Here is a 17,700-nt window from a genome sequence, read left to right as displayed (position 1 = left end):
ACCTAGTACTATTTTTGGGAATTGCTAAAATATAAGACCTACCCCAAAAATAAGACCCAGTTGTGACCATTCCCAGGGCCGGTGGTGGCATAAGGGGGAACTCAAAGAGCCATGGGAGAGAATCAGCGGTGCCAATGAAGCCAGTTCTAGAGGAAGCGAGGCGGCAGCGGAGGAAGCAGTGGCGCATAAGGCGATGCTTCTTCTATAGCGCCGGCTTCTGTCACAGGCGGAGTGATACCAAATGCACCCCGCCTGTGAGGAATCAATAGTGAAAGTGCGTTTCGCTCATTCTGGCCAGCGATTGGAAAGGTATGGCTCCCCTGATTGCCCTGATCAGCATATTCTTAACTTTGCCATTTTGGATTATTTAATTTGGATTTGCGTTAACTTTGGATTGTTGTACATTAAAAAAAAAAAAGACCTACCCCGAAAGTAAGACCTAGTGTGTTTTTTTGAGCCAAAAAAAAATATAAGACAGTGTCTTATTTTCGGGGAAACACGGTATTAGTAACTTCACAGATGCATCTTGAAGCACAAAGTTATTTTAATAACTAACAGAAGCTGACAAGATGTCCTGCAAACTGAGGGTGCCTACTCCCTGGATTTGTGGCTACCCTAAAGCTGGCCATGCATGACTCTGATTCCTGTGAATTGGCCTAAATTTGAGCCATGGATGGCCCTTCTGGCTTGACAACCTTCAACTAAAATATCGAGCCAGGCGGAAAAAAGTCAGCGGAGCAGTGACTGCAGCCAATCAGCTATAGCCATGTTCAGTTATTGTGACAACTGCATGTGTCGGTTGTTAGAATACAATAGTTGGCAGTGCCAGTGGAGATTTCTCCACACTATTTAGCATGGATCTGGAAATTGAGTGATGTCTCTTTATGTGTAGGTACAGGTTAACATTGTCATGCCACCCTACAAGTTCAAAATCCTCATAATGCAATACTTATTCTATGAGCAAGATATGGACAGACTAAGAGCCCTTTCAGATGGGCGGTCCAATCAGGTCCACCTGTCAGTTTTCCACACGGATCTTATCGGAAGGCCAGTGTTAGTTTATGGGCAGATAGGCCAGTGTTAGTTTATGGGCAGATGGATCTAAACGGACCTGCGTCCGTTTACATCTGATTACCCCTGACTCACGCCAGGTCCGGAAAACCAAACGGAACAGAGATCCGTTTTGGCAGAGCCGATCATGGTGGACTGGAGGTAATCTGATGTAAACAGATACATGTCCATCTACATCTGACTCCCTATAGACCTAACATGGATCCGGTAAGTTCAGTTATATCCTCCATCTCAAAATGGAGGAAAAAAATGGACAGACAAGGATGTCACCCCACCCCAGTGACATCCCTTCCGAACTGCTCTGATCAGCAGGAGATCCATGCATACGTCCCCTGCTGATCCGAACTGGCAGATACCCGTGTGCAAGTGGCAGGGCATTCTTTAATATTGATTGGACCCTTGGCAAACACTTTCTTGGAACCCCCCACCACACCCACTACCCACCCCACCCTCACCATTCAATTTTGGCTATACATACACCCATACGGCAGGAGCAGAGCAACAATGATTGCATAGTAAGCAGAATGGTGCCGCGTGTGTATCTTTTGCGGGTTCAAGGGCAGGCAAGGATTTTTGCATATACAGGAGAAGGGGCATTTTTGAGCCCCCTATGCTGCCTTACCCTAGCACTGACTAGCATGTAGTGACCCCCATAATATGTACACGGACAGCATATAGTGACCCCCATCATATGTACACAGAAAGCATGGAGTGACCCCCATAATATGTACACGGACAGCATATAGTGACCCCCATCATATGTACACAGAAAGCATGTAGTGACCCCCTTCATATGTACACTGAAAGCATGGAGTGACCCCCATCATCATATGTACACAGAAAGCATGGAGTGACCCCCATCATATGTACACAGAAAGCATGGAGTGACCCCCATCATCATATGTACACAGAAAGCATGGAGTGACCCCCATCATATGTACACAGAAAGCATGGAGTGACCCCCATCATATATACGCAGAAAGCATGTAGTGGCCCCAATCATATACACACAGGAAGCATGCAGTGACCCCAATCATATGCACACAGGAAGCATGCAGTGACCCCAATCATATACACACAGGAAGCATACAGTGACCCCCTTCATATGTACACAACAGCACATAGCGATCCCAACATATACACCATGTAGTAACCCCATCACTAATAGACAAGCAGCATGTAGTGACCCCTCTCCCAGGCAGTCAGTATACCCTATGATACCCATGTAGCATGCAGCAGCCAGTACAGGCACGCAGTGCCTCCCCATCAGACACACAAAATCCATGCTGCCCCGATCAGGGCTGTAGTCCCCTCACCTGGCAGGCTTAATTTCCGCCGATCCAGTTGCGAAGGCCAGTGAACACAGGGCAGTGAGCAGAGCTGCCTCCTCCACACATACAAACAGCATGGACAGGGGCAGACCAGGAGGAGAAGGGTGTCCACCCAGCTCATCTCTCCAGAGCACAGGCTATACTCTGCGATCATCTAGTGCTCTGCATCCTCCTGGAATGCTCTGCTGTTGGTGCTGAGATGCAGGGCCAGTGCAGGGATTTATGCAGTGCTGGCCCTGCACAAGGGGCAGCTGCTTTGGACCCCACAACAATGACTGGGCCCAGGGCAGCTGCCCCTTTTGCCCTGCATTAAAGACGGCCCTGGCAAGAGGCCTGAGCAGATAGTCCAACTACTGACCTGGAGAGGCAGATGTAAAAATAACAATTTGTGGCAAATCATTTACATTGTTAAATTTGATGATTTGTAACAAAGTGAATATTGCAAATGTCATTAATCTTTCAGTGATCAGACCATCACAGCAGTATATAGCAAAGAAAAGTGAGAATATTAATGTAGTATCCTGTCTAGGAACACAGTACATGGGAGTGCTCATTTATTCAATGCTTATATAACTCAATGGTTCTGGAATTTCCTGGAGTGTTTCGAATTTCAGTAGCTGCGGAGGTCATTTCATCATACATAATTGGATTGTGGGCATCTCAGTGGGTGTTAAAACACACAGAGCAGAACAATAATCCTCCTACTGCTTTTGATCCCTCACAGAGCCCCCTTGCAACTATAGACTTCTCATCCTGCTGCTTACACTGCTTGAGAGACCAAAGCCTGACTATTGATATATAATTATGACCTTATAATACCATTATTTGTATATACTGATGTCAGGATACGAGAGATCACCTACAGGGGGAGCTGCAAGTGTAATCTAATATAGTTCCAGGTTACAGTAAAACGTGCCAGCTATGGGAATGGGGTTGTCTCCTCTGTGTTTCTGTTCATTTGAGTTCTGGCTACAGAATTCCCTTGTATCAGACAGCATTTGAGCCATTCAGATGAATACATTTTATCTGTCCACTCTTTGAGGGGCACTTTGGAAGAGTCAGGCCTGCCTGCCAAGCACACATTTATGTGGCCACCCAAACGCAGTAAGCATAGCAATTTTATCACCTACAGTGGAAAGCACACTGCTATTTATAGTAAAATTGCCATTACAAATAAAAATGAATCCTCTTTTTGAAGCTTGTGTTTCATTTATTGTGGCCTTTAATTTTGGGAGGAGCACCAAAGGCAGGGGTGCCCACAATTTTTTGTGTTAAGATCTACTTTTCAAATGAAGAGCTCAATGAGCAAACACATTAATATGCTTACTGGGACTACTGCATGTATCTTCCTATTGAATAAACCTAATAATTTGAATGCAGATGTTCAATTTTAACAATAAACTCAAAATGCTCACAGCACAATAGATCTCTCTCTCTCTTCTGGTTGCCTCTACTCTCTCTCTCTCCTGGCTGTCTCTCCTCGCTCTCTCCCCTTGTTGTCTCTCAACGTTCTCTCCCTTGGCTGTTTCTCCTCATTGTTTCCCCTGGCTGTCTCTCCTCGCTCTCTACCCTGGCTGTCTCTCCTCGCTTTCTTCCCTGGCTTTCTCTTCTTCAACTCTCCTCGTGCTCTCCCCTCTCCTGGCTGTCTCTCCTCACGCTCTCTCTCTCCTTCCTGTCTTTCCCATTGCACTTCTGTCAGCTGTGCCTGCACTGGTGTGTTGGAGGGCCGCAACCTGGGAGCTGCCCTGTCACACAACATCTTCACCATCAGAGCCTCCAAAGAAGAACTCCTGTAGTGACTCTGAGCCATGAAAGCATACCTCCCAACTTTTTGAGATGAAAAAGAGGGACATATTTTAGCACAATGTATTTAGGCAGTGGACGCACCCCTGCTATGGTCCCAGTTATGCGGATCATTAAGCAGTTATATATCCAAATTGATTGGTTAAACCCAGGATTGTTTTATTTCCACCATTACTTTTCCTAGATAGTTAAGAGATGGGATAAAGGTTTTAGCGCAGAATGACACTTTTGGTAGTTAATTAGAACCTTTTCATACATATCTGTACATAACACCAAAAAGAGGGACAACTGAGGAGGAAAGACAGAGGAATTTGGTTCCAAATGAAGGACAGTTGGGTGGTATGTGACAGCCATTGGAACGCTATGACAGCCACCTTTTGGTGTCTGCATTGAACATGTATTAATTTGCATTTTGTTTGCAGAGTACATGGTCCTGTTATAGAAACAAGCTGCTTTCAAAAATAAACAGCAGCAGCGAAAAACAACTAGAGCTACTTGCCCAAGCTACCGTCACGATTTAAAAGCTTAAAAAAAAAGGAATAGCAGCATTGTTGTAAACATGGATCAATTTTACAAAATTTGGGGAGCAAGGTAACCCTGGTCCACCTCACTGAAGCCAGGCAGATCACAATCCTTAGTGACCTGCTGAAGCTGGTCCACCAAGTACTTGGTAAAGGTAAAGAAAATTCATGGTGGCCACAACATCTCAGGTTGCTAAGTACTCTTAGCAATCTTTGAGCTGTGCGTGAAGCTGGACGCAGCGTCATTGTCATCATCGATTGTCAAGGATCTGAGCAGGACGCGCTGGGTGGCATCCCGCTGAACCCCTAGCAACCAGTAAGATCAGTGAGCTGGGCAGGACTGGACAGAGCCGCTGACAGCCACGGCTTTATGTCTGGTCCCACAGCGGCCCATCCACCGCATCCAACGACCACCTGCACGCCGCTCTAAGGTCTCAGGTGGTATTCAGGATGGGGACGGCCCTGGGCTCATGCACAAGGGCGCCTGGGGCTATACAGTATAAATGCCTGTGTACAACCGCATACAGCCATTGATGTCTATGGGTGGCTGTACTGGCCCAAAATTGCATTATTCTGCCCCAGGAGTCCGCAGGCGTGACACTTATGCCAGCGTGATCCAGCGCAGATGTCATTATTTTATTACACCTGTGTGCATGAGCCCTTATAGGGGCTGCAAGACAGAAATGTTGGGGTGCGCCAGCTAGAACCTGATTGGTTACAAGAGTTTTAATAACCACGCCCAGTGTGTGAAGTGTGTGTAAGTTGTATATGGAAGGGGCAGCGCATTGAATGGGGTGTATGGAATGAGAGGTGAGGACGGGGGACTGACTGTCAGCTGGCTCCAGGGATGACGCTCGCCTATACCGCGGCTGGGTGAGATTTCGGAGAGATCCTGTGTCTGCTCTCCTATTGGTCGGGCGGTGAGGGGCGGGCGGACACACCCTGCTCTCTCTCCCAGCCGATCGATCTCCTTCACCTCCCCAGAAGTTGTCTCGGCGCCTCCGTGTCCTTGCCGCCCCTCGCTCTCACTTTTCTTCCCCCCTTCCATCAACCGGGCGGAACCGAACCGAGTCCAGATCGGCTACTGACGTCGCCATGTCCACCTCGGATGATGTGGACGGGATGGTCCGTCCTCACTATGGCTGTAAGTTGTGGCTGACCTGTGCCGTGGCGGTGTATGTTTCTCCCGGGGGTGTCATGGAGAGGTGGGGTGGGGTGTGATGCAGGCTCTGCGCTTCCTGCCACGGAGCTGTCGTTGTGGGGGGCGTGTGTGACATGCTGAGCTCAGACCAGGACACAGCATGGAAACTTTATAAAGTGTGTACTGGGTTCGATTCTGGAAGAAGGACCGCCAAGAGGCTTCCTGTGACCTGTTCAGGGGCGCTGGGACTTGTAGTCCACCAGCTTCCTAGCGCCATCCCAGTCTGGCTGCTCTGTTTGGCTGGCCTGCCATGTCCTTATCGGGGAGATGGGGGTAAGGAGGCGATGCCACTACAGCATCCACTCCAACCAGGGTTCCTTGGAGTCCTAGGGTTAATGCAGCCCTCCATCTGTTGTGGAACTACAAGTCCCATGAGGCATTTCAAGACTGACAGTTACAGGTGTGACTCGCAGAGGCATGTTGGGATTTGTAGTTAAAGGAGGACTGCTTACCCCTGCTGCAGAGGTTGCATGGGGTTCCTTGAGCAGTGGTGGATTGACATCCCGTCTGTATAGTTTGGGAGACCCATCTGATGGTGTCTGTATAGTTTGGGAGACCAACATCACTTGGCAAAGCCATTAGCATGACCCCGATTGTGTTTTCTTGGTAAGCCAATCCATGCTTAACAGTGTGCATGGGGAAACCCCAGGTGTGCCAGTGTCAGAATACCCAAACAGTGGAAGCAGTCAGTGTTCGGCCAAGAATTTTTGGCCCAGCCCCTTCAATGAAAGTTAATACTGACTGATGCCAAGTGTAACATTGGTCATGAAGCTGGCCATGTATGTGCGAGAACTGTGTTTTAATCAGATTCTCCACCCAGCATGCCAAACTAATGCACCAGCCATGACTGTAATGGAGTGTGCCAGGGCGTAGCTATCAGTATAGAGCTGTATAAAAATTGCTGGTGATGCTGGTTTCTTGGCATGGTTGGTTGTAAACCCCATACAGACCAATTCCTGTTCAATGAGCACAAATAGAATGAATGAACTACCACACAATGGTGGAAGAAAGGTTGAGGCAGATCAAGCCCATGGAGGTTATTAGATTATTATTATTTAGATCACATTATCCAGCCACTCTCAACCTTCTAACTCCAGAGCAGTGCTTAAAATAATGTTCAGATCTTGGGGAACCCTTGCTACAATGAGTTCATCAGGGGTCATTGTGAAAGTGCTACTTACATAGATGGTCAGTTTGAAGTATGCACTCACCCTTTTCGGCGGTGCTCGGCATGCCCCCCCCACCATTTCCAGGTGTGCTCGGTATGCCCTTCTTACCTATGTCTATATAAGATCATCGGTGGCATTAGATCTAGAACTATACAAGCACCATCAGATGTGAGGCCAATCAGCCACAGCTCATGGAACCCCTAGCCAACTCTGGAACTATGGATCTTCTAATCATTGAATAGATCTGCACATCTGTGTCCAGCTTTAGTATGATCTGGAATAAGACATCTGGTTAAAGAAAAGTCCCATCTGTGCTCACTATCTGGCTCTGAGTACAGACATTTTGGCCCAAATATGGACATTTTTAGTCTGACGGATGAAATTGATGTGACTCTACAGAGCATCCATATAGAAGTGATTCTGTAGTCTGTCTGTAGAATAGTCCGAGCTGTGTTTATGAAGAATGTATATACAAAGGATGTGTCCTTGTACAAACACTCATGGCACAGGGAAGTATCAATGCGTGTCCTCTGGGGTGTTTTCTTTTTGTATACTATAATAAATGTAACCAGTGTTGAAATGGAATTTCACATCACCCATCTGAGAGTTTTGGTATGTCGCTGCTCTACCGCCGCATGTAATGTATGGGTTTATATCTAAGAAATGCTTATTTGAAGCTGAGAAAGTTGTTTACTGGTTCAGTCCTGTAGTCTTAGAGCCTTGAGGCCTAGCTACACTTGTCCTAGCCTGTTCCTAAACTAGTAAAGCTGCCGGAGTTGATAAAATATTTGTAGTTGGGCAATAAGATGGCTATGGAAACCTGCAGCTTTCAAGTCTGCTGGGGAGATGTTGAAACACATGGTTTGGGTTACACCCAGGCTGTGGTAGAGAAGTCAGTGGAACATGCTCCTCACCACTTCTAGGTCTACGTCTAATCGCTGCTTAGCTTCAGGTTGGAGAGGCGATGTGTTCATTGTGAGAAGGTTAAACGACTTTAATCATACACAGAGACAATCCTACAACAGTGAGGGGAGTCTTAAGATTTAGAATTTCCCTGCCGGAGATGTCAGTAAAGCTCATAATAACCTAGAGGCTAAATAAACCAGTATAGTCCTACAGGGCCACATGCCACCACTTGTTCTGTGCTGACACTAGAATCCTCTTTGATATTAGGAGGCTTGTAGTTCAGGTTGGTAAAATCAGTTTGACTAATCGGTTATATGTGACCCTACTGTAAGGCCCCATTCACACACGAATCGGCCTGCACGTACAGCTCCGTGCTGCATGCGGGACCGCACCAAGTAGCTGCCGGGAAGGACAGGTGCTGCGTTTGATTAGAACGCAGCCCTCGTCCTTCCCCATGGGGCTACGCGGCCGTACGCCCCCCTACGCTCCCCTCATTTGCAGGTCCGTAGGGGTGCGGGTTTTCTGGTCAGGACGCATACATGTTCCATTCTGGCGGCGTATGGATACGATCACCCGCACCCCTACGGACCTGCAAATGAGGTGAGCGTAGGGGGGCGTACGGCTGCGTAGCCCCATAGAGAAGGACGGGGGCTGCGTTCTAATCACACGCAGCACCGGTCCTTCCCCGCAGCTACTTGGTACGGCCCCGCACGCAGCACAAACTGTACGTGCAGGCCGATTCGTGTGTGAATGAGGCATAAGGGTTAATCAAATTTCTGCCTGGAGTTTTTTTTTAAATATATTCCACAGTATCCACCTAGGATATAAATCTTTGTGGGCACCAAATGCCTTTGCAAACCCAATTGTTACCTTCTAAAAAGTAAGTGACATTATCATTGTATTGTACATAGCGAGAGAGCAGAGCTGTGGGAGGGACCCAGCAGGCTCCACCCACTACAGGCGGCCTGTAGAAGACTACAGGAAGGGGGCGGAGATGAGACCAGTCACTCTGCACAAGGAGAGAGAGCAGCAATGACAGGCCTTTTAAAACAAGAATTTCGTGCACAAAGTTTCTTTCTGGATTACTGCACAGATCTGGAAGAAACGCACAAAGATTCCAGTCAGAATAGACCCGGGTCTTGTATTTAGACAACGTTTGCTTATCCCAGAGTTCACAGGTTAAGTTTTCATGGATCACTATAGGACTTATTATGGGTCAGTTGTAATACATATTTCCCGGTTAGTAGGCAACAGAAGCTCCATGTGTTTTTGTTTTTTTCCCCAATACTGTGGAACATGTTGATGTTATTAGTAGGGCTGCAACAAATAATCCACTTAATCGATAATAATCAATAATGAGAATCATTGTCAACAATTCCTATTATCGATTAGTTGTTATATGGGCTCTGTGCCCCCTCTGTTCTTTGCTGATCCCAGCAGTGATAAGAGTGGGCACAGACTCCTGCATCCGGTGCTCAGCGGTGAGGAGCGCTCCAAAACGTACTCTCCCGCCCCACGACCTAACAGATATACTCACCAGAGCTGCATACCCGGCTGGCTCCTAGACCGTTCCTTTTGAAGAGCATGGCTGAAGGGGTCAGTCTAGGAGCAAGCCAGGATCCTGGTTTAGGTGCGTATATCTGGTATTTTTTTAGCTCCCTAGGCAAAACGAGCACTTAACCCTTGCAGTGAAGGGGTAGTCCCACTGCAAGGCTTAAGATTTGATTTGCCTGGAGTTCTTCTTTAAACATTTAGTTCGGATGCTGGAGAGTTATACCCTCTGTCAATATCTTCTCAGAGACACTATTGGTGAGATCCTAGGTCTGTGTAGCTACTGTGGCTGTTATGAGGAAGTCCCATATGTTGGATTTTTAAATACATTTTATATTTTGGAGAGGACCTGGAATACACCTAGGTGGGTGAGAGCACCCAAAACTGCCTAATAGACAGAAACAGAGTCAGGAACTATTACAGGGAGATCTTCCTGATGGAGTATCCAAGACTTAAGGAAGTCAGGGACTAGCTCAGCCCATTAGGCTCCCCTGTAACTAAAATGCCACTTTTGGGAGGACTGGTCATTGAAAGTCTATAACTGGGGTAGGCAACCTCGGCACTCCAGTTGTTTTGGAACTACAAGTCCCATGAGGCATTGTAGGCCTATGACAGCCACAGGCATTACTGTCAGGAGCAGAGGTATAATGGGACTTGTAGTATCACAGTTGGAGTGTCAAGCCTGCCTACCTCTGGTGTAATACAATGGACATTCTATTGTGTTTCCTTTTCCTTTTTTATTCAATGATAAATCCAAATGGTTTCATTTATTTGTTGGCACTCCCTGATAGATATAATTATAAACATTGCTGTGCAAAGTATAGAAAATATGCCAGTGGAACAGGCAGCTATATGCATGGATTTGATACAGCGGATACATTGTGTCGGGAAGATGTCCCATTTCGTAGGGTCTTGGCACGGGATTAGAAGCAGTTCTTCAATATCCATTTCTGGGGGATGTGGATTTTCTTAAAGTTCATTAGTTCTGAACATATGTTCATGTGACAGTCGGGGAACAGTATCATAATGTGTAACAGTCCTTTCTGGAATACGCCATTGTGAAAACACTGCTGTAGGCTGATGTCACACTGGCTTTTCAAATGAATTTTCTACATTAAAATGGCACTCCAGTCACTTATTAAAATGCTGTTTTAGGCAAAGTGGGTAAGGCAGGGCTGGACAAGTCCCAGGAGCCAATGCGCCTTAAAAATGACAGTTGGGCCCAACTATTGAGGTCTTCACTAGTTCTTGTCAATGAAGCTGGCTCCTGGGTTGGACAGACTGGTTCCTGAATTCTGTATTAATTTGTCCACCTCGGGGTAAGGGATAGAACACCTTTCAGTTTCCCTTTTTTTTTATATTTAACTTTACTTCCTGTTCAGATTACATAATAGGAAGTGAGAGCTAATCTCCCCAAATAGATTTATTCTGCTTTTTTGCCTGATGATACAAAGTGTGCTCAGTAGAAGACCGCCCCTTACCTCTGTTTGCAATGAAAGCGATTAGTAATGTCTCCAATAAAGCGGACCTTTGCTCATATCTTTAAAATAACAACAAAGACACCTTTTAGAAATGTTTAGTAATGACAATCTACAAACATATACTTCTAGATAATTGCCGGCTTTTTATTCTTCGCATACCTTGTTTCTCTTTTCTTCCCCAGTCTTCTGGCAGCTGCCATGTTTACTAAGGGCAGATTACTAGCTCTCCTATTACATCCTGCATTTCTGGCACATGTGACTAGACATGTGACCAGGACATGTGACCATGCACGTCATCTCAGGGAAGGGAAATGCGATTACATGAGATTTCCCAGCAATGCTCTGCTGATGACAAGGCAATCCCAGTGTGCATTGTCTGTTATTATTGATCATCATACATAGAGGGATGCATGGGTAGAATTTGATTTTTGAGTGTAAGACCCCGTTCACATTGAGCGATTTTTATTGCGCGGTAATTCCCGCGATATCGCGGCTATTTACCGCGCGATATCGCTCTTCAATGCATCTCAATGGGGCAAAGGGTCCTGCTGTCGCGGGTCGTGTCTCTACAGCAGGACCCTTTTTGGAGCGGATTTTGCCGCGATTCTCGCTTGCGCAATGCAAGCATGTGCGCGTTATCGCGCAAAATGCAAATTGCGCACAATGCAAATCGTGCGACAAACGCGCGATTTGCGAATCGCGCAATGTGAACGGGGCCTTAAGGCCCACTTTAATGTGGATGGAGACAGCAATACAATCTGGCAGAGGCCCTAAACCTTCCTCTTCTACCCAAACCAGGAAGAACAAGTTCTTGGACTTCACTCCAAGTACTGCAATATTTGTGCTATTTCTACATCATTGTGGGGAAGTCCTGTTCTCTGTAGAGATGGCCAGGAACATTGCACAATTGTTGTGTTATCTGACCACATTTTGCCTCTCTGTGGGTATGATGGTAGAAGAAGTTTTTTCTTTCTTCTTGTTCTGCATGTAAGAGAAAAAACCTTTTGCAATGTGTGTATAGGAATACTAGACAGCTACTTGAAGCAGAAGTAAAGTAGGTAGATAAAACCAATCACTGGGAAGTAGGGATTCGTGGCAGAAGAGAAATGCAAAGTCTCTTCTGCCAAAGAAATTCCTCTCTTCAACCCAAGCGATCTTTTTATTATTTGTGTACACTGTACGGCACGTGTGCCATACAGTGTACACACTCAGCCTATTCATGGCATCTCTTAAAGAGAAGCTCCAGGATTTTCAAAAGTTAACCATTGCAGTGGGGCTCTCATTGCACTGCCAGGGTTAGGAGTTCGTTTTATTATAGGGGAGCCAATAAAGAAAATACACTTACCTAATCCTCAGTCCCTCCTGGCTGCTAGACCGGACCCCACAGCCTCTTCTCCCCTGGTTTCCAGTCTAAGCCCTGACATCATCATGTCTATGTAAGGTCCATCAGTTGCATTAGACGTGAGGACGCTGGAGAACATTCTATAGCCGGAATGAAGGGGGAGAGAGGTGAGCAGTCACCGCAGCACAGGATCAGGTGACTGTATCTTTATTTCATTTCCCAGACCAAAATGAGCACTTAACCCTTTGTCTGTGGATAGCCCCATTGCAAAAGTTAACCTTTGAAATCCTGAAGATCTGCTGTTAAAGGAGAACTATGGGGTTAGGGCTTTTCCCCATAGTTCTCCTTAGGGTAACGGGAGGACACAAACTAGCGTCCTCCCGTCACCCTTGGCTCAGTATACAGCGAGCTGCTGCTCGCGGTATACTGAGACGCCGCAGCTGAAGCGGATCCCGACAATTTTGCCGGGATCCGCCCAGCTGCGTGAGTGACAGCTGGCTCTGCCTATCTAGAGGCAGAGCCAGCTGTACCCCCCCCCTTCCCTTGTCCGTTCCGCCAGTCAGCGCTGGAGGATCGGGGAGGGGGGAATCCAGCCCCTTCCCTGTCACGGCAGAGAGCTGTGACAGGATCGAGAGGTGAGCGAACGCCGGTATGTGTTCGCTCACCTCCCGATCTACTGAGCCGACCTGTGACAGTTTCATTGTCACAGGTCCGTTAGAACTAAGGTGAGTGAAAAGCACTCACCTCATAGTTCTCCTTTAAGATGCTGTGAATGTGTCAGATGCCAGAGAGGATGTAACTTATGGCTGAAGAGGACTTCTGAGAACCTGGGACCTTCTGTTACTGACTTGGCCTCTTGGGCTGTCATCCTGATTCTAGCTTCATTACCTTGTTCATTACAGAACTGGAACAAGCATGCAGCCAGTGAAGCCTAAACTACCATCCTGCACACTTGGTTCAGGTCAGTGACTTGTTAGTGCAGCCAAGGTTCAGGATGATAGCCATGGAGCCAGCATTTTAAAACAAGTTGACATTGGCAATTCCTATATTTCTGGCCACTGCTCCCAACTGTAGCTCTTCAATCCCTATCATTCAGACTGTGCAAGGACTTTCTGCTTGAATGAATGTCTGCAGCACACATGTGGACGGCAACCTGAACGGAGGAGGTTGTGTGGTGTACTTTTTTTTTTTTAGGTTGTTTTTATTCTGCCAGTGACATGCTTCCTGTCCCAGGGTGACAACTCTCACTGTGCTGTATGAAAGGACAGCGTTTTAACACTAAACTCAGGAGTTAAATCTTAATGCGTTCAAGTACCCAAATTATTAACAATAATGTATCTTATTTGTGTATCACTCGGCTGTAGATCCTCAAATCATCTCTGAATTGGTGCTGACACTGTCTGGTGGGTGACTACTTTTGTTCCCCATGGTCCCTGTGTGGGGCCGATGCTCCAAGCTTATCCCCGTGATGGACTACAATCACACATTTAGTTTACTAATTTGTAGTGAGACTGTAGTCCCTCACAGGAGTGAGCTTGGAGTGGTGACTACTTGACAACACACACAGGGACCATGGGGAACAAAGGTTGCCACCCTCCAGAAGGGACAGTGTCAGCACCAAAGATATGATTGGAGGATCTACAGCCGAGTGATACACAAATAAGATACATTTTCGTTACTAGATACGGAACTTGAATGCATTTTTAAGATTTAACTCCTGTTTTCAGTGTCGCTTTAAGCTTCGGGGAGGAAGTGTGTTAGGCCTACAGAACACCTCCCACTCTTGTAGAGAAGGTGCTCTATAGTCCAAGGAAGTGAACTAGACAGGGCTGATAACACTGTTTGGGATTCCATTGCAGCACAGGCTGAATGCACTAGAGGTAATGAGCCCTGTGGATTTCTGGCAGGATAGACAGATATTTTTCTGTACTTGCAGTTCTTGTAAGGAGACGGTGCAAGAAAAAAGCATGTAGTGGAGGGATGTAGGGCTGCAACCAACTAATTGATTATGAGAATAGTTGTCAACTATTCTCATTATCGTTTAGGGAGGGGGGGTGGAAGAGAGATTTTTTTTTTTAATGCAACTAATCGATTAATTGAAAAAATAATCGGGCAACTAATTGATTATGAAAATAATAGCTGCAGCCCTAGAGGAATTTGCTGAATGTTTTTTTTTTATTATTTTGCTCGTACAAACACTTTATTGTGATGGGGAGACTGTGATTGAGTAATAAGGGCCATGGGTCCAGATTGCTTGACTTTGAAGCTGGCCAAAGACCAGTAAAATTTAGCTTGGAAAAAAATAATGTTTTGCAAAGTTTGTTGGATTTTCTCATAGCGAATGGGGTCAGGTGGACGATTGTAGAAAATCGAAGGAGCGGTATGAAAAAATGTTCTTGATTGAATAAAATTCTAACCGTGAATTTGATTTACCTTTTGGAGACTCCAGTCATTCCAAAATCAAATGTTAAAATCAGGTGAAATTTCAAACAACATTCGTCAAGTCCCTGACGGCATTATAGATTGTTTAGACGAGATTGTTCGTATGAAATTCCTCCAATGTATGGCCAGCTTTGCATATTATTTCAGCTGTCTGTGTCTCTGCATCTATTTACCATTGAGGGTAACCTCTCTTTATGGGACTTTTATTGATCTGCTGTGTTTTACTTGCCCAGGTTTTATTGTGGTAACGTAGCATGCACAGTAAAAACATACAATTGTCTCTGCAAACCATTTCTTTTTCCAGGTACCCAGTCATTATTATTGTGCAATGTGAATGTGTGCATGTAGTTATTATGCATGACAACAACATTGTAAATCATGTATGCACATGCAGAATAGTAAAAGCAACAATTTAATGGCCACTGTAATTTAGAACAGAAGCTCAGGAAAAGCTGAATGAATCATCATCTGATTTTAGCACCGAACACTTTCCTGTGTTTTACAGAATATTTATTTAGAGGATGAAGTCATGTGAAGTTCCTCCAGCAAACTCTTCTCCTCACTGTACAGTAGTGATAAAACCCAAGCCCGCTCAAAACTGTCAACACACCTCTCTTCCGGCCCAGTCAGTTGCAGCGGACGCATTCCTTGTCCCGCAGCTATATGTCACGAAGGATAGGTTCACACCTAGAAGATTGAGCTGGTGAGCTGTTTTCGTGCAGTTGTCACACGATTCTGCTTTGAAAACCGGTTTTCGCATGATTTTCAATGCATAGAGATGTCTCTAGAACCCAAATCGCACGACAACCGCCTGAAAATAGCTTGTGCACCTTTTTGCGTGACAGGCGATTTCTGCCGCGTGACAAAGGTGTGAACAGCTCCTATAGACTTGAATGCAAATCTCTGTTGTGTGAAAAATCCACATGATAAATTGCCTAGATGTGAACCTAGCCTAAAGGGTGGGCAATGCCCACGCCGCAACTGCCACTACTGGTTAGGCTGGGGGGGTTGTGGTTGCAGTTTTTTGAGTGGGCTTCGGTGAACTGGGTTTGCACCAAGCCCAGGCTCATCTCTACTGTACAACATTGCTAAATATGTGTTTGATGATTGGTCATGCAAATCAAACGTTCCACCACACAATTCTGGCATGGAGCAGCACGTGTAACAAGCATGGGAATACACTGATGGGACTTCATGTAGGAATGGAGGAATTGCATGTCTCTTGATCTCTGCCTTCTGTGATTTCTGTACAATGTGCAATTGTGCATGTTTTGGCACGAATGCATGCAATGCAAAAGTATGAATGGGGACTTAGTGGTTATGTCACAGCTTCCTACTTCGTATGAAAATATTAGGCTGGTGTGATAAAACTTTCCAGGTGTAATAAGCTTCGAGCCATCAGAACAAGATTGACGGGTTGCTGCCCTGCGCGTCATTAAAATGTATATGAACCCTGGGAATGAACTTCCTATTCATGGGTGCAATGCTCTGGCTCCTGCCCGAACCCCCAATCCCGTTCTTTGTCCTGTGGAGGTACAAAAATTAAGTAACATGGACCTCTATTCAGGCCGATATTTTAGTCTTGTGATTGCTAGTTAAATCGGTTGCTGGTGAGATATTGTCACCAGAGTTCCCAGTTCTGGTCCAACTATCTTGGCAATTACAAAGCCGAATGATCGTTTCACAATGAACAAATTATCGGGGAGCCCAGCTACAAATGGCTAACATCTTTTATTATCACCTTGTAGTAGCCGGGATAGACAACCCCAACATACTGCAAGGAAATCGTGCCCCAGCAATCTCGAAGGCGTGTTTCTTTGGGTGGAGTTGAATGCTGGAGCAGGAACGATCATGTGTGAGCATCGGAAATGCTCGTTATTGTTTGCAAAGATTTTCTAGTGTTTTCATTTTCATTACCAATGTTCCTTTTTTGTTCCCTTTCCTCTGAAGAAAAAGGAACTATTCTTTGGCCATATGTGTGGGCCGTAGGTAAATCTCAATGTTCCAGGGGGTGGACAGAACTCTCACTAGCTGTCACCTTGAGCAGTCTAAGAAAAGTGTTTTTTTTCTCATAGAATCTTATTAAAGTAACTGCAACTGAACACATGATCTATGTCATAACAATGATTACCCATTGGTTAAAGCATGGCATTTATCTAAATATGTTAAAAGTATGCTTTTTCTTTTTGCTGTATTTTCTTAGCAGTCAAGTGATCGCTGTGTTCTCTCTTCTCCCCCTTGCTCCAGAGGCTGTGGACACGTTGGTGCCTTGCACTGCCTTTGCCCGTCTCAAGTACTCTTTAGCTCAATGCAGATGGGAGAAGCGTCCTCCGGCTGTAGGCAGCGATAAGGGGATGATTAACATCCTGTACCTACCACCGTGTGTTGCTGCCAATCTCTAGCAAGGGGCAGGCCAAGAGGCTTACACAATAGATTCTACGGGATGCCATACACATGCACAGCATCCAGTACACTGATAATACAGGCCCAGTTCACACCAAGGCGTTTCGTCGCGTGTTTTTTTTGCGTGCGGAAACGCATGCACATGAAAATCTCATGTATTCCTATAGGGATCTGTTCACGTGAACGCGCTGAATCGCTCATGCAAATACGCCTGCTGCTTGAAATACTCCCTGAGCTTCTTTTGTGGCGCTGACCAGATCTTTTTGCTCCATAGACTTCAATGGAAACTCGCTGATCAGCGCGTTTTTGCATGTATGCGTTGGTTTTCTAAGCGCGTTTTTGCAACTGAGCCTGCTTATCATTGGACAATTGAAACGAGCTGGAAAAAAGCGCTCACATATGAACAGAAAACATGTGTTAATTGCTCTGAAATGCGCATAAAATAACATGCTTAAAAAATGAGCATCAAACCCTGCCTC

At 45.8% G+C, this 17,700-nt stretch overlaps 1 protein-coding gene across 1 annotated transcript in view; it reads left to right on the top strand.

The window, feature by feature from the left end:
• Nucleotides 1-5,801: 5,801 nt before the first annotated feature.
• The window catches only part of IQGAP1 (IQ motif containing GTPase activating protein 1), a 138,384-nt gene continuing 126,485 nt past the window's right edge, over nucleotides 5,802-17,700 (top strand). The window contains exon 1 of the mRNA XM_018566468.1: nucleotides 5,802-5,870. Within this exon, the coding sequence (XP_018421970.1) occupies nucleotides 5,822-5,870 (49 nt within the window). The 5' untranslated portion in view covers nucleotides 5,802-5,821. The remainder of the gene's footprint in view (nucleotides 5,871-17,700) is intronic.

The sequence above is a fragment of the Nanorana parkeri genome, unplaced genomic scaffold, assembly GCF_000935625.1.
Source record: "Nanorana parkeri isolate BGI_ZX_2015 unplaced genomic scaffold, ASM93562v1 scaffold951, whole genome shotgun sequence".
Lineage (NCBI taxonomy): Eukaryota > Metazoa > Chordata > Amphibia > Anura > Dicroglossidae > Nanorana > Nanorana parkeri.
This window is presented reverse-complemented; position numbering and strand designations above follow the sequence as displayed.